This window comes from Anopheles coluzzii, chromosome 2 (genome assembly GCF_943734685.1).
Source record: "Anopheles coluzzii chromosome 2, AcolN3, whole genome shotgun sequence".
In the NCBI taxonomy this organism is placed as follows: Eukaryota; Metazoa; Arthropoda; class Insecta; order Diptera; family Culicidae; genus Anopheles; species Anopheles coluzzii.
In genome coordinates this window covers 4,901,488-4,925,513 of record NC_064670.1, presented here as the reverse complement: position 1 = coordinate 4,925,513, position 24,026 = coordinate 4,901,488, and the positions used below count along the sequence as shown (strand labels likewise).

General features: G+C 47.6%; 1 protein-coding gene across 4 annotated transcripts in view; it reads left to right on the top strand.

The window, feature by feature from the left end:
- LOC120947502 (nicotinamidase) overlaps positions 1 to 24,026 on the top strand; it is a 61,729-nt gene that overhangs the window by 695 nt on the left and 37,008 nt on the right. For 2 of the 4 annotated variants that reach the window (XM_040362875.2, XM_040362873.2), the window contains exon 1: positions 18,705 to 18,903. The exons of the other annotated variants lie outside the window; for them this stretch is intronic. In XM_040362875.2, the coding sequence (XP_040218809.1) occupies positions 18,868 to 18,903 (36 nt within the window). In that variant the 5' untranslated portion in view covers positions 18,705 to 18,867. Of the gene's footprint in view, positions 1 to 18,704; positions 18,904 to 24,026 lie in introns of those variants that run through there. 4 annotated transcript variants of the gene reach the window in all.

Genomic DNA, 24,026 nt, shown 5'->3' with positions numbered 1-24,026 from the left:
GATAAGCTGGCGGCTGGTTGTTTGGGAGAACTGATTACCATAGCAATAGCACGTCCTCTGCCCACCAGCAAGTCCTCCCTCTAAGAAACACCACTACGGACCCCTTCTTTTTGTCTGGCAGAACATCAGTTTAAAGCTAATCTCAGCCTTCAAATGTGTGTAAAAAGCTCCCGCAAGCTTCCGAAGAGCACAGGAGCCAGGAGGTGGGTGTTGCTTTACGGCCGATCGTTAACAAACGTCACCACCACCACCACCACCCAGGGCGAGCGGCCTTAGCAACCCCGGGCGCAAGATATGAAATGGGGGTGAATGATGGGGTCCAAAGTTTCACTTACACGGCTCGTCGACCGTATATGGCGGTGATTGATGCGCTGTTACGATTTTATCGTCACGTAAAAGTTTCTAATACCTCTACTTTTTAGGACGGTAATTCCATTACCGATTACTCGTACGTACACGTTCGTACCGAACAGTACCGTATACCGGTGTCGGTCGGCTGGATGATGAAGATGCTGCTGCTGCTGCTGATGATGATGAGGATGATCTTAAGGGCAGCAAGAAAAGAAGAAAAAAGTTCTCAAGACGGACTTTATACACAGTGCCGGTTCTCGGAAGGGAAGAAGCATTCATGCATGCAGCAAAGAAGCGAAGCCCAAGGGGAACGGCCGAAAGAACGAAAGCCAATGGGCCAAAGTTTTGCAACTTTGCAACTTTTATATGAAGCTCCTGGTGCGCTGCGCTGCGCTGCCCTGCCCGCTCAAGCGCGTGGAAACATAATTAAATCTTCACAAAGTCAATTTATGGACTCATCGATGAACGACCACTACCAGGCTAGGCTAGAAAGAGGCGTTATGGGGCGCCCCACAACCCCTCTTGACGCATTAAACAACGGACGCCCGGCCCCTGCCGTTGGCGGATATGTAAGGAAGGATATAAAACAAAACGACTACTTCCGGCATGTGCCAAGGGGAAAGGGGGGAGTACGTTTTTGTATTACATCTTATATAAACATTTCTCCGCAGTAGTGTGGGGCATCTACCGCTGCATGTTTCTGCTCCCTTTTCCCCCCTCCCATGCTCACTACTTAGTTGCTGGGAACCAAAAAACCAAGACTTCTACTTAAGTCTTTGTTTATTGAATTCCTCACCCACCACGACGATGCGCCACCGTGGGTGGATTTTGTTGTCCTATGGTTTAGGAGAAGCATGTGTGTGTGTGTGTTTTTCTGCTACTGCAACGTGCTCGTATGTGCAGGTTCTTGGTTGTCCCTAACTGCGATGTTGTGGAATTCTGGATGGTTTAGTCCTCCAGTCAGTCGGTTACCGCAACGGGTATTCCCATATATTGCGCAAGAGAGAAAGCGTTGGGTATGGCAAAACCACAGACTTGAGGGTTTTGTAAATCACCCTCACCTCCCACTCCCAGCACAATATACACACACACGCACGCGAGCGATCGTTCGTGAGTGATGGTGCTTATCGTGGGGATCTAAACCGAACCGAGCAACGGCAACGCTTTCTCTCCACACAGTAAATCCAACCCTGATGCACCCTTACCCTTCCCTTCTCGTCATTTTGGCTGCGGCGTTCTTCGGTATGCTCTGCTACACTGATTTGTCGCCACCGGATCTACCTTACAGGACAGGACCCTGAAAATGGAAAAATAAAGCAAATGTCAACCAACTCCTGTGGGCCTCTCATGCGATGATGCGTGTGTAAACGTTGTTGAAAAGATTATGTTTGATCGCTCGGGAAAAAAACGGGTGGGGAAAATAAAAGAGGTGATGGCACCCTTCTATACTTCCGCTCCTCTAGCACGGACACGGCAGTGCATGGGAAACACCTCGTTCTTAAGGTAAATTCTTCGATGGGAATGTTACACACCACCAAGCGCCCATCGTGTCCCTGCTGTGCTTTCCGGGCTCTCTTTAGCAGGCAAACACACACACAAAGAAGCTAAAACCGGATGTTATTCAAAGTTGCCTTTCACAGGGTACACAGGGGCAGGATTCCATCCAGCAATAGGGTGGCGGGGCAAGCTGTGGTGCGCACAGGTGTCGAAAGGATATCATATTCCCCCGTCGGTAAAGCAAACGAAACACGGTGGCGAATGCAAACATTGAGTTTATACGGGGATGACAAAACAAAAAATCCTTCATTCGTGTTGTAGTATAAGCAGCACTATGCACATCACAATCTTTCTTCTCCCACCCGGTTTCCTCCCCCATTACCTTCGAGATGCGATTGTTTGAGCCAAAAGATTGTGAGAGATGGAGGAGGTGAAGAACGTCACTGAGCCGCTGTGGTGGTGGTGGTGGTGGTGGTATCCTAAATAAACCCGAATGAGCTTTCGACTTAATCACCGGTTCAGCTGGGAAGATGACGGCGACGACGACGACGACGACAGGAAAGAAATGCGAGTGATTGCATGCTTTCCCCGTTGTGTGTCTTCCACAAGCAGCAAAAGCTTCCGCCTGCTGTAACTAACAACTGCTGCTGCTGCAACCTGTGCGCCCCAACTGCCGAAGATAAAGCAGCCGCCCCGCCTACTTCGGTGATGCAGTAGCGCGCAATGTGCCCTTCTGGAGAGATGTAAAATCTGAAACGAACAACAGATTCATCGAGGAGCACACACACACACACACATACATACACACACTGACATCCATAAATAAAAGTAAAACCACATTCTTTACCACGAATCCCTTTGGGTAATGGAAATAGCAGCGAGAGTAGTGAAGGAGGGCGGAGGTGGTACCGGCAGGGGTACGTAGCATTACGGACAAAGCTTGGTGAGATTGTTTTATGTGCTTTCACACTCTCTCGCTGGGGGTAATTATTTTCCGTTTGCAAGATGCCAACCATTTGGCAATCTGAAGGTAGGAGAGAGTTGCGAGAGGAGTGTTAGAATTCATGGAAAACTAAGTAACAGTTACACAATGGGGCACTCTATTAAAATCAACAAAAGCACGTAAAAGAGCTGTAAGTTTCGCATAAAATTCGTATAACTAACGGCTATAAATTGAGCTGAGGTCTCAGGGAGGTCTAACGGTAGACGTGCTGGCTCTTGAAAAGCACAGACGTAGATAGATTCACATCCGGACAGTCCCTTGCTTGGAAAGCCTGTACTAATGCCCGTCGGAATGACCAAGTTGTTGTAGACTCTAGACCTAGACAACATTGAACAGGTTTTACCTCAAACCGTCAATGGAGGATCGGTATGGTTCCTTCCTGACAGTTACCTTAGAATTATTATAAAATAAAGATAGGAAATAAGCAAAGGATTTAACAAGATAAGGTATCTTTGTAATTAATGATCTCCTTATGCTTCTCTTCTTATTTTGTGGCCGAAATAGCCAAATTCTATAAAAACGGTCGTAGTGTTCCACGTGCTGAGCCAAATTGATAAACCAAGATTAAAAATGTGGAAGTTCTATGAAATATATAAGGTAAATAGTGTCTAAACATCATTGGTCTGCGGCTCTCCTATGTAGCAGAAGCCTACCAAGGGATCGAGCAGGCGGCAGAGAACCTCGGATTGCAGATAAACGAGGCAAAGACCAAACTGATGGTGGCAACATCAGCGGGCCTACCAACAAATAATCAGAATCTACGTAGGCGTGACGTGCAGTAAGGTGAACGCACTTTTAAAGTCGTCCCACAATTCACCTATCTTGGGTCAAAGGTCAGCAACGACAATCGCATGGAAGCTGAGTTGCGCGCAAGGATGCTGGCTGCCAACCGGTCATTCTACAGCCTGAAAAATCAGTTCACCTCAAAGAACCTGTCGTGACGGACGAAGCTGGGACTATATAGTACCTATATAGTACTAGTACTCACATACGCCTCTGAGACATGGACACTGTCCAAATCTGACGAAACCCTCTTAGCCGCGTTCGAGAGGAAGATACTCAGAAGGATACTTGGCCCCGTATGTGTGGAAGGACAATGGAGGAACCGCTATAATGACGAGCTATACGAGATGTATGGCGACCTCACTGTCGTACAGCGTATAAAGCTCGCCAGGCTCCGGTGGGCTGGCCATGTCATTCGCATGGAAACGGACGACCCAGCCCGTAAAGTCTTTTTAGGCCGTCCACAAGGACAGAGGAGGCGTGGTAGGCCCAAATTGAGGTGGCAAGATGGCGTGGAGGCGTCCGCCATTAAGGCCGGGATAACGGACTGGCAGACGACGGCGCAAGACCGTGAGCGGTTTCGGACACTCCTGAGGCAGGCTAAGACCGCAAAGCGGTTGTAGCGCCAGATAAGTAAGTAAGTAAGTAAGTGTCTAATCGCTGGTCTGGTCTGGTGGTACAGTGGTCCCCGTACGTGTGTAGGACTGATTATCTTGCTCTAAATAATCAATAGTAAGTCACTGAAAGCTAAGTCCATTAGTGAGTACAGTCAGGCCTTTTGACCTGACCGACAACGGTTGTATTGTGCCAAAGAAGAAGAAGAATAATTGTCTAGGAATTGTAGGCAACAAAGAGCCTAGGCTGTTCGGTCTGGTCTAGGCCAAATAGACTTGGTAGTCTGTAACTTATGATTTAGTTTACCAATAGGCTCCATCCATTCAAGATTTCAATGCATATTGTTAACGGTCGTACGGGATCAGATAAACCTGATACAACTAAGAAATGTACTGATACAACTGTGAATGCACTGATAGGATGCAAATGCATTAAAATTGAGATAAAAGGTTAGGTGATCTGTTGTTTGCATCACTGAAACAGCATCAGACTACTCTGCTTTTAGAGTTATCTAATCTTCAAGTAGCTGACGTAATGCAGTAAATCCATTTGAGCTTACTGCATCGTAATCGGGGTTACTCCATACAGAGGCTATTTCTGCATAGTCAGTAGTCCCCCTATTTGCTGCTAAGTTACAAACAACCAATAACTAATGTACAAGAAGTGTGCGTTGGCTGTAGTTGATTGTGTGGAATGAAAAAGGTCAGCATCTCTCTTAGCTGAAGTGTAGGGCGGCAGGATCGTTTCAGCCCGAGGACTAAGTTTATCTCGATACATCTAATAAAACAACACCATCCGTGCAGAAGCTACTCCCGTGTGTCACCGTTATGTGAACCATTCTCTTCGTCATTCATATTTAATAAACACGTACCACACACATCGACATCAACTTCTCCAAACTGCAAGGGTAAATTAGTGCGTCTCCACCAGCAGCCACCGGGGTTTTTATACATGTTCCAGTCTTATTTCCAGTCTGTTCAACTTAATTTGCTACTCGAAGAATGTTGCTACCAGACAGACAGCCAGACCTAACACAGCAAGCAAGACCGATATATTCCTTGAGGCAAATGCTCTCCACCTCCCTTTCCGAACAAAAAGAAATCAGAGAGAAAGACGAACTTGCCCCGAAACTGCCTATTCTAGCAGAATTTGCTATTAATGTCCTGTTATGGTTTTAGGTTGCCTTTGGTTGCCGCTCCATGCCTCGTCTTCAACAGGGTATATATATATCTTACGACCGGGGATCTCTTCTCCCTCCCCCCTTCCCTCCAAATCGGTCGTACGGTCGCTCTCCGATAAAGCCCCTAAATTGCTGCAATTCATTTGCTACTTCTACCGCTTTTGCTGCTGTTGCTGCTGTTGCCCCTAACTTCAATCGAAGACATCCGCGGTGGTGTAAAGGGATGGACGCAACACGAAACATCTTCCGAACCGACCACTTTCTTCAGCCTTCCTCACTTCCTCCTTCGAACAGAACGGATTGATTGAATAACATCAATCAATTAGCAGCCGGGACGAACGACACTTTGCCGGATTGTTGGGAAGGGAAGGTGGTGGGAATGCGGACAGACACAGAGAGAGCGAGAGAGAGAGAGAGAGAGAGAGAGAGAGAGAGAGAGAGAGAGAGAGAGAGAGAGAGCGCGGGAGGGAGCTAGAATGGAGGCTGTAGTGGTAAGGCCAACGAAACGAATATCCTATATCGGAACCATTGGAACCAACAACTGCCCTGGCTGTGTTGACTGGCTCCAGTGGAAGTTGTGCGGGCAAATGGAGTAGATTGTCGTTTTTTTCCCTCTCTCTCTCTCTCTCTCTCTCTCTCTCTTCCGTTCCGTGTGGCCACGGACCACCGCCACCGTTACAGAAACGGTAGGCCAAACGCCACTTCCACGTGGGCTAAGTGGATTTTGAAGACACTCTTAAGGGATTTGTTTTACCCGGTCGGACGAACGACCACCGCGCGCTGCTGCTGTCGGTCGTAGTGTGCGTTGCTCGAGTCCGTTTTCGGGGGCTCCATCATCCATCAAGCAATTTGATTGAACCGATAGCACCGTACCATGTTTCCATGGCACAACCCGGCACAACCTACCCGGTGCGCTCTCTGCAGGGTATCCTACAGGGGGGGGGGGCCCTACAGTGTGTTCTTGCTAAAATTTTCTTCCATTATTTTCTGTCCCCCCCCCCCCCCCCCCGACATTGTCTTGGGTGGAGAGGTGGAGATCGTGAACTTGTGCATCGTCTTGCGGCTCCGGGGCTTGTGCGTCATGGGCACACGGATTTGTTTTTGGTGGTGCTCGGTGGCGCTATCAACTTATCGTAATCGTGAATTTTGCAACACAAGACCACCGGACGGGGTGGTACACATCAGCGGCAGGGGTAGAAAGGAACGGGGAAATGTAAAAGTAATTTGTATTTTTACGAGCCATCGTAAAAGCATCATCCGGTTGGGGAGGGGGTGGTGGTGGTGGTGGTGGATGATGGGGAGAACTGTTCGGTGGAAATAATTCAAGTTGCTCACATTAACGCTAAAAACAGCGCGTACCGAAGAAAGAAAGGTCGTTGATCATACATACCCTATCGTCGGGCGTGCTGCCCCACCGTGCTGCGCTACCCAAGGCCAGGTGGTACACATACCGACCTGGGTCTGAGAATGGTTGAAGCGCCATTTTCCACCCCCCAGTATCGTAATTTCGCAAATGAAGAAGTAAACCAGACACGACAATGTTCACTGCTGCTCCACCATGAGCGAACGGGGAAGGGGGACTAGCTGTAAAACTGAGCTTTCCGCTATTTGAGTAGATTGTTGAAGAAAAAAATGGCCCAAAAATATTATCTCGCTTTCACTCTCTCTTTCTCTCTCTTCTCCCTTGTTGTTTTTGCCACCACCACCAACACAGTGAAATAATTAAGCAGTGCAGTGCTATAAAAAGTTAATCAAACGATTGCTAATTTGTTTACCACCCCTGGGCCTGTGTGTGTGTTGTTTTGTTTTGGTCCTGACCGCCCTCCCCCCCCTCAGCTCCCCCATCCCCCCTCGCACTTGATTCAAGAGGCGGTGGGGTGGAAATTTACGGTTATCCGGTTGTCACTTTAAGCTGCCCCACGGGAAAATGGGGGAAAGGGAAAATGGGCGGGGGTGAAATTGGGGTTCATTTTTTAACCCCGGGAATGGTGCGATTTTTTTCCTGTTTTAAACGAGTTGTTGTTGCGGTGGTCCACGAGCTAAAGCTTTGCCAGCCGATTAAACCGCAACGGTAAGGGTAAGACCCCGGAGGACAACGACGGCGGCGACGACGTGTGATAGAATAACCCCCTGCTTCGTCCTGGGGGAGAAGGTTTGTGTCCACACAAGTATAATGGTTTCGCTCTCTCGCTCTCTCTCACTCTTGTTCACCTGTGTGGGCTACAGTGTGTGTGTTGTACGCCCAAAGTCCGCAACAGAATCGCTGCCCGTTGATCATTTCGATTGTTATTTGTTTTCCCGCTGCGACCAAACTCCCCCCGTTCCTTCAATTTCTACCTTGCGTTTATACCGTGCAAGGGTGGAAATGGGGAAACCGTTCGGTGGAAATTCGAGAAAAATTCGTGATAATCATCAACATAACGAACCACACAACCGGCCTTACCCAACCACCACCGCAGGGGACCGCCTCGATACAGGTTTGAATAAATATACATACCCCGCACGGGGTTGAGGTTATCTTTTTATTCCATTCGCCAAACGGTTCCGCCAAGCGAACTGCGCGCGTACTCGTTTGATGATGATGGTGATCGTCATCATTCGCGCAAAATGGGCAAAAAGCGCGCAAAGGCAGAGTCGCCGGTACACGCACACAGCGAGGAGTGAGAGAGAGAGAGAGAGAACGAAATGAATGAAACGAAACACAGCAGTGGCAACTTGGATGGAACAGCGGTTGTTGGTCAGCAGCAGCAGCAGCAGAAGCAAACACGTGGGGCATGGGGAGAAGGAGGGGGAATCCGTGTGATGGGTGATTGTGGGTATAATTTACTTTTATAATTTATTCCATCAATTCGTGTGGGGCTAATTTTGGAAAAAGGCGACCGAGTGCGACCAGAGTCGGAATGGCAAAAAAAGGAAAGGAAAGCGATGAAAAGGAAGCAAAGGAGAGAAAAAGAAAATCCCTGCCACAGGGGTTTGCAACTTTGTATGAGACACGGTGGTACGGCGAGTGGTTCCGGTGGTGGATTGGTGGGTTGGTGAGTTGCAGCAGGGATAAATACACTCCCCTGCCGGTGGTGAAATTGACTGGTGACATTCAATATTGTCAGCACCATTCACTCAAACCAAACTGCAACTACTGGGGGGCTGATGATATAGATGCGTGGGGTCATTAGTGATGATGAACGGGAGCCAGGGAGGTCCAGGGTCACATACAATCGATACATTATGTTTGGTGTAGCGGCATGGTTGTGCCGTTTGTTTGGTAATTAATTTACATAAATTGTCATAATAATCGGTGTCGCTTGTTGGCGATTACTTGAGGGGCGGGAGCTGAGGGATGATGAAAAACCATTCTTGAAAATGTTGTGATTTTAAATGATGCAAACTAGATGAAAAGATCATCTAAGTCACAAAATATTGGTCCATTCATATTTCAAACTAAATAAAAAATTTATCAGAAATACTTTTTTATTCAATCAACAGGGTATTTGACTCCAAAATAACAAATAGAAACTTAATTTCACATTAAAAACATGACTTTTAGCAGAAACATGTTTCTAATTATCGTGGGATAACCCAAACTTGCGCCACAGCCAAAACTTTTGAGCTATGTATCCTTCCAACCATACTTCATAGTTGTAGTTCCGCTATTAGCCCTAAACAGCATGGGTTTATGCCTGGTAGGTCTCCTTCAACTAATCTCATGTCTTTTATTTCCAATATTTTTAGATCTTTTGAGGCCGGTACCCAACTTGATGCAATTTATACCGACTTTCATGCTGCTTTTGATAGTTTACCTCACTCTTTATTATTAGCTAAATTGTCTAAACTTGGTTTTGGTGATGGCATTATTAGCTGGCTGTCCTCATATTTAAGTAATCGATCATGCAGTGTTAAAACCGGGTCGTACTTATCTGAGGAGTTTTTTTGTACGTCAGGTGTCCCTCAGGGTTGTGTGCTAAGTCCACTTCTGTTTTCTTTGTTCATCAATGATGTTTGTAATGTTTTACCTCCTGATGGTCATCTCCTTTATGCGGATGATATTAAAATCTTTTTACCTGTGTCTTCTTTTTCTGATTGTCTGAGACTTCAGCATTACCTCAATGCATTTGCTCATTGGTGTTCATCCAATTTACTTCGCCTGTGTCCCGAAAAATGTTCTGTTATTTCTTTCTCTCACTCTCTTTCTCCTATTTTATTTAACTATACTCTCTCTAGTGCTTCCCTCTCTCGTGTTATGTCCATCCGTGACCTTGGTATTATACTTGACTGTCGTCTTAACTTTAAACTGCAGCTTGATGAGGTGCTACTAAAAGCAAATCGAACCCTTGGGTTTATCTTACGTTTTACCTCTATTTTTAGAGATCAAAGCATCCTAAGAATCCTTTATTGTGCTTTGGTAAGGCCTATTCTTGAATATGCAAGTATCATCTGGAATCCTCCCACTATTGATGGCTGTTCGAGAATTGAAAGCAGCGCCTCTTTACCAGGATTGCCTTTCGTCGTTTGTTCGGTGCTGCCTCACTACCTCCCTATGAAACGCGATTGCAGTTATTCAATCTTCACTCCTTAAGCTTCCGCCGCCAAGTGTTTCAGGCTTGTTTTATTGGTGGCTTATTACTTTCTGCTACTGATGCTCCTGATTTACTCTCGTCCATCTCGCTGTATGTTCCCTCTCGTTCTCTTCGTCCACGTGATCCTCTGTCAATTGAAACACGTCATACTCTTTATACTTTCAATGACCCTCTTCTGTCCTGTTTCAGGTTGTTTAACCACTTTTACTATCTCTTTGATTTCGACTCCTCTCTTAACTCTTTCCGTAACCGTATTTTTTCTTCTAATTCCCTTTAATTATTCTCCTTAGTTTTCTATTACTCTCTTTTTTTTTGTTTTTGTTAAGTTTATGATAGTCTCTACGCTCTACTCTTGTTTTTTTTCTTTTCTTTTTTGCTAGGTCAAGACTAGGTTAGTTAGGCATAGTTTTTCATGAATTATTTTGTTTATTTGTTAGTATTAAATTAGTTTTAAGTCTATTATATTTAGCCTTGATGGCGGATATTGTATGAAATAAATGAAATGAAATGAAATGAAATGACTTCAATTTAAAGAGCAGCGGGATAAATTGGGATTTCCCGCCGCTTATCTGTTGATTGCCTGTTTAATATGGAAATCTTGAGTCCTGCAAGTGAGATACATTTTTTTGTAAACAATACTCAATTTACCATCAGCCCGGATTTTGGGCATTTTGATTGCAAGCCTGGAATCATCAGCTTCATCTAAATCCGCACCCACTACGATCCGACTTTTTCATACAAAAATGGCAATAAAAACGAACCATTTTACTTACACTTCAATCAGATCAGCTTTTATGAGCGTTCGTACCATCATGTTGCCGACTGCCTGCCTGCCTGACACACAGAAGGGAATGAGAGGATTCTGGGCGGAGAAGCAATCTCCTGCAAAAACACCGTGCCAAGGTCATTTGGGCCCGGGGCGTTTGATGATCGCACTTCCACCAATCCTCCCACCAATCCCACCTTACAAGAAGGGGGAAAATTTATTGTTTTACAACAATCGAAACATCACACTGCTGCTGGCTGCTGATGCTCTTCTGACCCTCCCCTGCCTCCTGTCCCTAGGCCCGGGGACGCAGCAAAAGATTTATGTGCGTTTGCGAAATGATGGGGACTCAGTATTCAGTAGCACAACTCTCCTCCCTCCTCGTCTATAATTCCCCACCCCTCAGTGGGTCGTAAAAGTGCTGATTCTTAGTGGTCCGACGGGGGTCCAGTCGAACGGCGGCCGGTGAGATGACGCTTTCGGGCTGCTAATTGCACTCAGGCCGCTGCTCACTACCTACGCGCGGGACAGTCGGGACGTCAAACTGGTCGCGCCACACTTGACAGTTTGCCCTTTTGACAGCGGACGTCCATTCATTGGGTCTGATTGTTTTATGGTTTTTGTGTGGTGTCCTTGCAACACATTTCCGGTGAGAGATTCTTCAGATGGGAAATAGTGGGCAAAGACTCGCACACTGTCTCACACACGGAATGGCGGTAAAAGGGCGCCCATTTAGGTCCAGTTACTCCATCCCTCCCCGTGTGACAATTTTCCATTTTCCTATTGTTGTCTGCGGGACTTTTTCGGGCCATTATCGGCCAAACTGTCCCCTGTGCTTGTGTGTTTGTGTCTCCCCCTCCCCCATTCCGCCACTCCTTCTGTTGGCTTTCACATTTCTGAACTCCGTCTGACCGTCCCCGTGTGTGTGTGTGGTTGTTTTATATCATCGGTTTGCCGCAACCAGTCACTCCAACTGTGGTGGAAAGACACACACACGATGGCCATAGTGTCAAATGACAACGATTTATTTGCGTCACCAGTGGCATTAATTTTATTTCTCCCATACGTGCTGAATTGCGTATACAATTCGATTAAATGGCTCCCCATTTGGTGTGTGGCGAGTTCGGCGGGAGCGAGTCCATTGTCGTCGTCGTGTTCGTTCCCGGACCGGACAACGGGTCCAAATGAGTCCCCATGAACCGGCAAAATGTGTGGTGCACACACTGTGGAATGAAATTGCAATTGATGGAAACACACGGCAACAGAGAGAAAGGGAACGAGGAAGGAGTGATGCGGACAACGAGCGGGGCCGTGGGAAAATGCTCTCCTATCCTACGGCACTATCCGAAAATCCGGCCCAAGACAGTACAGTGTGATGGTGAAGCAATCGAAATGGAATCGAGAAAAATCGAGCAGCCACCCGAGTTTGGGGGACACTTTGGAGGTATTATCTGCAGGCCATCGGATGTGTGGTGGTGGTGCAGAGGAAATTCGATTTCGGGTGGAACCCCGGACCATTTTCGGTTAGTGTTTCTGTGTGTCTGTGCATGGTTGGTTGAACTTTTATTTACTTTCCCGCAGCGCGTTGCGATGCGCGCTGCTGCAGTCGGTCGGTCGGTCGAATTATTCCTGCCGATTTGTTTGCCATCAGCATCGCTGGCTGATGTAGCAAATGACAGCCAGTTTGTCGCCCTGCCCGGGGTGGACCGGTTCTTCCACTTCTTCCACGGCGGGAATTTTCGCCGTAGAGGAGCCGTTTTCCATCGTCGTCAACACTCGGGCGCGTCACACGCACAACCTACCGGCGGAAAATGATATGTTATGCGTCAGTCCCGTTGCTTACCGTGTGGATCCGGACACATTTCTGGGAGGGGAGGGATGGGACATTGGGAAATGGTCGACATAGCAGAATAATGCAAAAATGACACGCAGCAACGAGCAAGTGTTGCGGTTGTCTATTGATTATTCAAGTCTCCACCCCTTTCCCCTTTTGGGGCCTGTTTGCGCAAAGCCATTGTCAGTGTGGGCCCCGGCCAGAACCATTATTGTAGTGCGTGTGCACGCGTGTATGTGTGAACTGCTTTTGTGCTGCTTGTATGTGTCCCTCGTGTCTCGTGTCGCCAGCGGGCTTGCGTGGCATAATAATGTGTTTACGGAAATGATGCGTGAGTAGTAGCATTGCTTTCGGGCGAGGGGGGTTGAGATTGAATTTGCTGATGTAAATTTTGACGCACCTTTCAAGGTGATGAGAAATACCATTTTTCCATCCTTTGGTGATTGCTTTTTTAGCGGACGAAATAAGCTTGAAGTGGGAATGAAGAACTAAATTCGTGGCTGTGTTAGAACTTCATTTCTAAATAGAATGAGTTTGCTTTCAGCAGTAAGCCTAAAAGTATGCAATGTGCATCACGAGTCGCCTAAAGGTAGGCAATCTGTACATCACTATTCATGAAAATGAATTCTATGGTGAACTTTTTTAAAAATAATTACTACTCGATGTAGAAATACATAAAATGCTTAAACAACGCCACTTTACTTGTTTCAAACTGTCTGGCGGGTGTTTAGAACTGTAAATGATACCAATGGATATCGTTCGAACAAGTTTGGCCAGTACATTTACACTTCAATCGTTTCCTAATCCAACGATTGCTGCTGTCCTTCCGGACTGTCGGACTGTCATTCTTTTGCAGCAGGCAAAGTTAACATGCCATCTGACCGATATACCTATACATCCTTCCATGTCAGCCCCAAAATCTCTGCGCTTTCGCAAATCGCATTAGACACGCACAGCGAACCGATTGGTTAAATGTCAAATCCCGTCCAATATCCCTACTACTCCCCGACCTCCGAAATCCCACATCTGTTGCGCTGACATGTGGGAACGGTTGCAACGGTAAACACACACACACCCACACTTGCATAGTGGCAGGTTCGGTAGGTCAATTAAACCGATTTCGCAGAGCGCTGGTGGTCGTACGACCTCGCCGTCATCAAACAACAACCACGGCACACGCTTAAACTGTCGCCTGTCAGGAAGCTACTTTCGAACACCGAACATCCATCCATTGCCATGCCATGCCATGGTGATGGCAGAGTGTCGTCCCCTCGGGGGGACGAACCAGCTGCAAGACGATAACACGATTTACGTACTTGCAGCACCGCAGCAGTGTCCACCGCACAGTGCCCGGCGCAAGAGCGGTTGCGGTAGAGGTTTGCCCGCAGGCGAATATTGATCAACCATCGCCATTCGTGTGCTTGACTGGCAACAATAACGTTCTGCTGGGTGGGCCACCGCGCCGGGCCCTCACAGCAGCAGTAAACTCACAGCCGTCTTCTCGTCTTTCTCCGCGTGTGTCCGCCACGGTGGCGCGGTGGCTGGTGTAAGGATGATCGAAAGCCGCGAGATCCCTGCTACCGATACAGCCTACCGATGCATTGCGGCCGCCACGCCACGGTTTTGCCCCGTTTTGGTAGAAGCAAGGACCGTTGGGCCCATTGGGACCGGGGAGGTGTCTGATTCGAGGTGGTGCAAAATTAAGTGCTCCCATGAATGCCCTTCCCATGAATCGAAAACCCGATTTGGTGGATGCAGTCACAGCCTGTCGCTACCATCGCTACGCGATGAACAATGTATTGCGCCTGCCACAGGGAAGAGGCCAACATATCTACAAGGGGTGCTGAGGGACCGTGCGGGAAATAGGCGTAGCGAGCTGAGGCGAGGATTAATCTGCATAATGCAGAAGCAGGACACAGCAATCGGCTGCCGGCCGACGGGGCCGGCCTGTGCACGAGGGTTAAGAGTATAAATATTTTATAGAGCATGCGAATATGCGTGCCCGGCCACCACCGGCCACGATACTCCGCCCGGTATCGGCGTATCGATGCAGAGGTGGTGCGCAGAACGGTAGGTGAAATAGATCCGCTGGAAGTTTATTGAATAATGCAAAGAAGATGCGGGCTGCCGGTGCGGCGACGCGTTATTGGTTCGGTCGGAAACGATGCCAAAGTGGCGCGCTCTCCCATTTGCACACGGCGTGCGTTGGGACAGTCGTCAACAAAGTTCATTTTCGCCTTTTCGGGGGAAACATGGCGCAATTTTACGACCAAAGTTTGTTGCTTTAAAGCATTTTACAGCTTTAGCGCCGTATTTTATTGACTTTACCTCATACGTCAACCATTACTTCATAATCATCGTTGAGTAGGACGAAAAGGACGCCTAAAATTATGCAATACGCATGACACAATTTCCTTATCAAGGGGCTATGAGCTCTTTCTTAGTCTTTATATAGTCAGAATTGGTTAAAAATTAGATTTAATTCAGCAGATAGTATCTAAATTATTCATATTTTTAAGAATAGTATGTCCTATTTCTCAGTAAATCCGATTCAATACTCATGCATACTATACATTTACAGCGACAGCACAATTAAAACGAGTTCTTTATTAAAAGCGATCGGTCTGAGTTGATTTGTTGCTTCACAGGTTGAGTTCCACGATTCATATGACATGAAATTTTCCGAAATTCCTACAAAATTGAAAATTGAACCCGGTTTCGTCTATGCTGAAGTGAATCCTAGCTATACAAAAAACGCCCCCAAAGCACAGTGAACGTTACAATGAAAGTATGAAACAACATATTGCTTTCGAGAATTTTCAACTGACTGTTGCAAAAAAAAGTGCACCACCGACAGTAAAAAAAAAACCCATACCACACCAAGCAGTGACTTTGTGAAACAATGAAAATTTAATTACCGTATGCTGCCTGTCTGCCGGTAACACTTCCCCATCCTTCCGCACCCTTCCCGACAGGGTTTTTTTTTGTTATTCGCCCGATGCCATGCAATGAAAACACACACACACACACACACACACACACACACACACACACACACACACACACACACACACACACACACACACACTCCTAAATACACGCTTTGGCAACCCGATTTTATTGACCGAAAAAGTCGATGCTGCGTGTACCCCGTTGCCGAAAGCAAAGACCCTTTTCATCCGGCCCCCGTTCCTCCGCTTATCCCCCCAAAGTGCCAAGTGTCATCTTATTGTTTGCTGCGTGCCGGTGCGATGCACATTAAAAAAGCAAACGTTATTTTATGCACTCTCGTGCATAATTAATTTTCGCTCTCGATCACCTGCCGCCCTTCCCTTCCCAGTTACACACTTGGCCTGGGGAGTGGTGGTGGTTTGCTTAGTTGAGCTGGAATGAATTTTGGCCGTACAATAATCGAGCCGCGTGATGGAAGGGTAGAATGAGGTGGTGAAGCTGCACTCCTCCCTCCGAGCCGAGGACGATGCGTGCAAATTTTGGATCGCTAACGGGAACGGGCTACATTTTTGGGGAGAACCGTGCGCAGGCCCCCCGCGGCAATCGGACAATCGGGAACAGAATGCACTTCGATAGCGAAGGTACGGGGGGAAAGGGGGCAAACGATTTTTGTTTCTTTTAGTTGAACGCTCGTCCGCTTTTTTTCCTCTCTTAGCGCTTTCTGGCGCGAGACACGTGATTCATGCTTTTGGAGGCCTCTGCCGAAAAAGCCCCCTGAAGGCACTGTCGCGCACTGGTTTTAGCGTGGCGCGGCTCACGAGGCTCACGACCGGTGTTGTGCGAAGGCACATAAATAATAATATCGCACAAAACGGAGCTGGCAGGTTCGGCACTCTGGAGGCTCGGGCCACAGAAGCCGGGTGCAGCGATGCATATCAGGGTTGCACGGTTGCACGCAACGGTTGCAACAACAACATCGAACGCCGTTTTACTGTGGCTGTGAGTGTACGCGCGCGCGCGCGCGAACCAATAAACGCAATCGAGGTCAACCTGTGTCTTTCCATTCCGATGCTCATCCCCCCCCCTCCGCTTTGTTCTTCCTAAATAATGCGAATTTTGCTACTCGCGTTCGCCAATAGATCCGTGGTGCATGTGTTTTTTTCTTCTGCTTGCTGTTGTGTGTCCGTTCGGGAGGGCCGTTGTTGTTCTAAATGATGTGTGGCACCACCACTTACGGGGGAACGGCACCCGATTGTGCATGTGTGCAGGTCCATATTGGAGCACAGCGAAATGATGCAATGCTGGGCCATTTTTGGGACCAACAGCAGCAGCAGCAGCAGCCTATATATGCCGTGGTGTTGTTTCGGGGTGCCATCGTTCGTCAAGCAAATGCACTTCTATTTTCTGCCCGTAAACAGCCGATTCCTGCGCGGGTTTGATTCGATCGTTCTGTAGCACTTGCCCGCACGAGAAACTGCTCGCGTGTCATATCAACGGAGAGGTTGTGCAGCCGGAAATGAGCCAAGAACTGGCCGTTTGTTTCATTGTGTAGTCGTTTATGAGTGGCTGGGGGGGACGGGGGGACGCAAGTGGGGTGAAGGATTCGATTCGTGCACGATTGCATGCTGATAGCGTTAATGCAATTCTTTGTGAGCGGGAAAAGGGGGGGTTTGTAGAGTTTATTTATGTACAAAAGGGGTTGGAAGGTTGGCAGGAACGTTCAGGGAGAATAATTTGAAATGTAAACAGAACAGATTGATGAGGTGGATGTGTGTTATCGTTTCACCATTTACGGGTTGGGTGAACATATTTAAACAAACGAGCATGATTGATTAACTGATAACACAAAAAAAGCATTTGGAGCATAATTAAATTGCTCTATAATTATTTTAGATTATAAGCTTCATCAATTCCATGTCACAGGTGCTCAGCGGGAATTTTAGAAGGACAAAATGGCTGATTTTGTCTCATTTAGTTGTCATTTTCGTACGGCTAATATACACCACAGAGCGGCTTAACAAGCAAACCACTCGCAGCATGCACTAACAGTTCTCTAATTTCCCGCCAGTGGCGCTGTTATTACGCGCACACTACGCTTGTTTAGCACACCACAGAATGTGTGCTAATTGTGCTGCCAGCTTGTTGGAAATTATCCATTTGATGGATTGCATCAAGTATCAGCGGTGACATCAGGGCAGTGATTAGATTCGTGATTAAGTTTGCCCCCGAAAATCCCATTGAAATTGGACCGCACACATACACAAACACACGCTGCCAACCTGCTTACAGGAGCGTGTCAGCGAAAAGCCACTACAAAAGGCCCCAAACTCTACCCTCCACTGTGGGAGCGTTTTGGAGTTGATTGGTTCCGGTGGCGTAATTCTATCGTCACCCAACCGTCTGTCTGGCTCACCGTTCACGTTTATGTTGCGCACGATTGACCACAGCGCTGTGTGTGCCGCTTCCCGCGTTTGTCTTGACAATTGTTGTGCCGTGACTGGGAGCAGCCTGCCGCCTGGAAGGGTTGGCGGTGTGTTTATTGTAAACAGTCGCCGTTCACCGTTGAACCACAGAGTCGCTGTTCAGTTTCGGAGCGCGCAGCAGTCATTTGGATGAGGTGAAAAGGGGGTAGGCGCATCTTTCCTCCCTCGGGCTTGATTTACCCTCTCGCGACAAGAGACAGAGTGGGGGTTTGTTGTGCGATTAGTTTCGTGTTTCTACTTGAGTTTGAGTTTTTCATTTCCGATTCTGAGTAATACAAGCCAGTCCAATGCCAAAAACTGGCGAGTAAATACAATCGATCGTCGTCATGATCGAACGATCATGTCTGTGTCTGATTGGGAAATTTGAACACCAAATCAGATTTACCATTTAACTTTATCGTTCGTTTGTGTTAAAATGTAACAAATTGACTAAAAAAACGTCCACTATTAGATTTTATTGGAGCCCTTCCATGCATGCGCTTACTTATTCCATGCAACACAAATAAACATTTGCAACGCACACAACGGCGTGGTCGATCTCGAATGTAGTAGATGATGAATAAAACATCTCCTCATGTTTGTATGTTGAGAATGCAGGCTACGAGGGGAGGCACTTAGGGCCTCGGCTAAGGGAGGGGAACTACTTCTAACATTAAAGTGCAGCTTCAACTAGTTCAGTTGGCAACCGCAAGCGCATCGCGTACGTTCGCGCATCAGCTCTCCGTTTGCGTTTCGAGTGATATTGATTGCGTCGTTCCGTCGATAGCTAAGTGACGGTGTTTGTTTAGAGTCGGAGAATACAAAAACAAAAACGCGTTAATCAACAATCATGTCACTGGAGGTGAATATTCCTGTGCAAGTTGAGGTAGGTAGGCGTGTATAGGTAGCAAGCCATTGGAATATGCTATAAGCATCCGTTAGTCAGTTCACTTAAGCAAGCTTCAAAGAGTATAATTCGGCATATTTTTAGCAATGATCCATGCAAACACCTTGTCTCCCACTGACCATTACAGACAGGGTGTGAGTGTCCGAGCGCGCGAGTCGCACACTTGCTGAAACTAATAATTGGAAAAGTTGCGATCTGTGCACGGCACTCGTCGCCATAACATCGTATGCCCACGCGAACCACGCAGCATGCCCATGTGTGTCCGTGGCGGCTGTGGCAAATGATAGCTTGTCCTTAAACTTTGCCTCGTTAGCACAGTTACGGCCGGATTGACCGCATTCAGCATTGGATGATTGCATGCAGCAGCCATGTCTCATCCCGATACCGAGCCGCACATACAAACCCGAGTCCTCCAGCACAGCAATTGCAATCAATCAGTCAATTATTTTGCACCAGCGACGTCGCAGCGGTGCATTGGCGAAGCGAAGGACAAATAAAATGCTTCCCGGGATGGGAACCATGTTTAATTGCGTTAGTTTGCATTCCCTATCGTTCCCCATTGTAGTGGCATTTTCCAGAGAGTTTTATTTCGTGCACGAACCGGTATCGATTGTATTTAGTTGCCAGTCAACACGGGGTCTATCTTGCTTTTTACCGCAACCCTCGAGATGATGATGAAGTATAAGTGTGTTGGTGCTGTATGAGCTTTGCCTTACTGTGATGGCAAAGAGTTTCGGTATAACATTGCTAGTTCGACAGACGCTTACCAGCATGCAAATAAGTGGTTTTGCAGTGTACATACACTAAAAGGTGAAAGGTTAAAAGGTGCTGTGTTCAATATCTACTCCAACATCCAGCTCCGTACGGTGAAAATGGGGTTGTTTGTTTTTGTTTCGTTTCGGGGGTTCGTTGGGCGTGAGAAGCGTGTTTGATGATTGTGCCACTATTTTTGTGTAAAATCTGCAGAAAATGCATAATACGACCTGTCTGTCGGTAGGCGTGGTCCCACTGACAGACTGATTAAAGCGATAACTTCATTACGGCTACTTATGCAATGCCAGTTGCATACTTTTAGGCGGTTTTCAAATAATGCTCAACAAATGCTGTCATTACGTTGCTTTTTCACGGTTTGTTACCAGCATGTATGTGTTCAGTTTGAAAACAAGCCAATCAACATATACCACAACCCACAGCAGTGCGCAGCGTCGCACCAGAAGCTGGCGAGGCGAGGCGATCTCTAAGCGGGTTGTGTATTTGCATTGCAAATGTCACCAAGGAAGTGTTTTATTTGCTATGTTTTTTTCTCCATCCCATCTCTATCCTACGTTCCCTGATGCATCCTGTGCAATGTGCCATGCAATGATGCACCACCGTACACACACACACACACACATCCAGTGTGGAAGTGTTTGAGTTGCATGTTTAATTAAGCAACTGGTTCCATTAGGTGAACCGTATCGGAGCTAGTAAGTTAATTATGCTGATTAAAGTGTACCACCTATACCGCAGGGGAAGCGTGTGCTGGAGAATGAAAGGGCAGTGGAGGAACAGCAAACCATCGTTTACTTCCCACCCCCCCCCCCTCCCTCCCCCCAAGTCTAAGGCCCCGCTGCTGCATCCGGGCAGTTTGGAAAAGCTTTTAAAGTACGCGAAAAAGGACTCCCCATTAAATCGACCACTCCATCAGCAGCATCTCCTCCGAATTGCTGCGAAGTGTTTGGCAAGAGAATTTATTATTTATTCACACATTAGCGCGCGCATTCGGTCCTCGCAACATACCCGAATCCTTCTCCGGCTGCTGCTAAGTGCTGAGTAAACTGTTGCTTTTGCGAATCTCAATAAATTTCCCATGAACCGGTAAATGGCAGGCGGCGTTTATTTTCACGTCTTTTTTTTTCGCTTGCGTTCGGCGCTTCCGCCCGTGGCCTTACGCTCGTTTTGGCGTCCTTCTCCCGAGCAGATTTTTCCTCTTCCGGTGTTGAGAGTATCGAAAAATGTGTTTTAGCTTCTTCTTGTTGTTTTGGTAGGGGCGCACCCAGAGGCTAGTTTATACGTTCAAAATACCTTTCGCCGGTTCGATTTCGGTTCGGAAGGAGGTTCGGTGTAGGTAAAAGGGTTAGTCACACACACACATACATACTCGCGCCAAGCACACGTATGCCAAGCAAGTCTTAAAAGGCAATAATCGTACAATCGTCAAGAAGTACTTTGTGCCTGCCCCCCCCCCCCATATGTTTCCTCCATTTCGTGCCAAGCGATGGAGTTGTAGGCTGCATAAAATGGACCACATGTTGATAGGGTATTGGAGTAGGCGGATAGGTGGAGAAGCGAAGGGGCAGGAAGTGTTGCTTTTTAAGGTCAAATAGCGTTGGTCACATTTCGTACAGGGTGAGACAGACGAGCACAAACTTTTAGCATGTTTTATATGTTTGGTGAAGGTTTGGAAAATCATAAAAAAGTGAATGTAATTGATTACAGGTACCTTTGTGTCATGCAACAGAGACACTCGTCCAACCCTATCTCAGTGAGATCTTTCTGTTAACATGACTTCACATCTCACAGCAGTTCATCGCATTCCATAACGCATGTGTGTCACACTGTAAAAGAAAGTAGCGTGTACACAAAACAACCGTAAATAACAGCAGCAAAAGCAAAACCCCTGCCATGTTCCGAAACCTCTTGTCGTGGTGAACATTCAGGGTTTTCGGCGTCTCCCTGGTACCGTACCCGTTCGAAACACCTTTTGCTGCTGCTGCTGCTTTTCACACTGCTGCTGCCCAAAACATGAACGAATGAATCATATCACCTCGAAATGGCTCGACTTGGGAACGATCGTTCGAAGTGATTCGTTGTTTTGTGCATTGTACAGGGATGGAGCAAAAGTGCCATGTGAAGTCACACAAACGCCATAATGCCTTCGGATGACTTTCGATAGGGGACCGAAAGGCAAAAGCAATTTATATAGCTTCCCGGTTCCCGGTTCACAACCCCCTCGTCGACCGATGCCTCCGCCTTTTTTTTTTTTTGATGACAGTTCATCTTTCCCTGTTTGAATATACTTCACCGAAAGTCAGATTCGGCAGAGCTTCAAGGGACGATTGCCAAAAAGTCCCTCCAGTGTGTGTGCCTTGCACATACATGTCCGGTCCGCTTTGCGATAGTTTCTTCACTAGCTGGGTTGTGCGTGTAAAATCCATTCTCTGTTCAGTTTCGGTGGTGCTTTGAAATGGGGGTTTGGCTAGAAATCAACTAGAGCATTGGGGACACGCTTTGTGGCGCTGGACAGTGGAATGGGTCCGCTCCGTTGTACACATTGTTGTAAAGCTGTGCTGCAGGACACATACACGCAAGCACACTAGCGACTCTAAATTCAGAACCCATATCCCTACACATCTGTGCCTGTGAGCGAGCCTAGTGTTCGGTGGTGCCGTTAGTAATGGCCAGCCTTGGACACACACACACACACACTCGAGCCCGGTTTCCAGCAACCGGTCCAGTTCGAAGCCCTCAAGATTATGCTCAAAATGAGCCAAAAATAGGGCACACTACACATGGAGGAGGAGGAACGAACAGGAGGAGGGCGTTTTATTCCAATTTTTTCATCCTCCTTGGCATACAGACACACACACACACACACACACACACACACACACACACACACACACACACACACACACACACACACATGTCCAGAACACTTCCCAACGAAACAGAGCGGACCTGCAACAAAGTTCCGCCTCAAAACGGTCTCAAACAGCGTGTTTCGCATGGAGGAGGAGGAGTTGGGCAAACGACACACAGATAAGTTGTAGTCCTGTTGGTCCTGGCACTAGGTACACCCGTCCTCCTCAACCCATGCACACCAGCCATTCCACCCCCCAAACTCACTCACCCTAACGCTCACTTCCGAAAGGCACTTGGGCACACTTCAGTTGGATGATAAATATTTGCACACATATTTGCTGACAGTTTGCAGCACTTTCGGAGTTTGCGTTCGTGATTGTAATTTCGTTTCACTTCCGCCCCACCTAGCTCATACCCCTCTGTTTCCTCCACCAACCAACCCCCCCCCCCGACCGTGCCTTGCCTTTCGGAACAATAGAAGCACTGGCGTTGTTGTTCCACTGCTTTTTTGTTGCGTTGCGTTGCGCGTTGCGTCCCATCGACCCCAGGTCCAGAGGCCGCTGTCTCGCACTCGGGCTCGTTGCAGAGACGGCGGCCGCCCGTTTAGCATGTGTTGAAAGCGACAGGAAGTCCGGCGTTCTTTTTGCCCGGCCGTCAGAGTTGCCTGGATTTGGGGTGGTGGTCTTGCTCACTTACCGAGAGGCACCTTCCGGTTACAATGGTGCCAAAACCCGGCCAGCCAGGGGGGGGGGGGGGGGAGGAGGGTGTGTGTGAGTCTTCGGATGCGTGTCAGCGAAACATTAGAGCCAGACGGTATGGCGATGTGTTGTTGTGCCCGTTCCAGCAGCCCGCAGCATTTGCTCGAGTGTCCGGTTTTAATATCGGCTTTAATGCCGCGCCACACGACCAAATCACTGCACACACACACACACACACGAAACGGGGTGCAGCTTAAATTCATTACCACTTGGGTAGGATTGGTGGGTTTCATGAATGCAAACCATTCAAGGGGTGTATACGAAGCAGTGAGAGAGAGAGAGAGAGAGTGAGACAGAGTTGAGGTTGGTCAATTTCTAACCACCGCAAAGTTTTTGTGAGAGTGTCTCTATTTTTTGCTGTTGCTGCTGCCGTGCTTTTCCTTTCATGCTGCTGTCTCGCGCTGTGTGTATATCATTGCTAATTAAAATGGAGCACGAGCGTTCGCTTTGGTGTCTAATTCGTACCCTCCCATCCGACCAGAGCTAGGACCAGTGGCGGCTGGGTACGCGAGCTGTGATTATTTAATTATCCCCTCTCAGAAATATGCATTGAGTGGTGTCCCGCCGAGCCCTGCTTGGGCTTTGTTTTTCTCCTCTAAACGTCCCATTGTGGCGGTTCTTTATTTCGGGGAATAAGGCAAGAATTCTTTGCCAAGAAGGAACGGCGCGCAGCAGAGAGCACCTTCTCATGATTCGCTTGTGAAAAACTTTGAAGCGAGA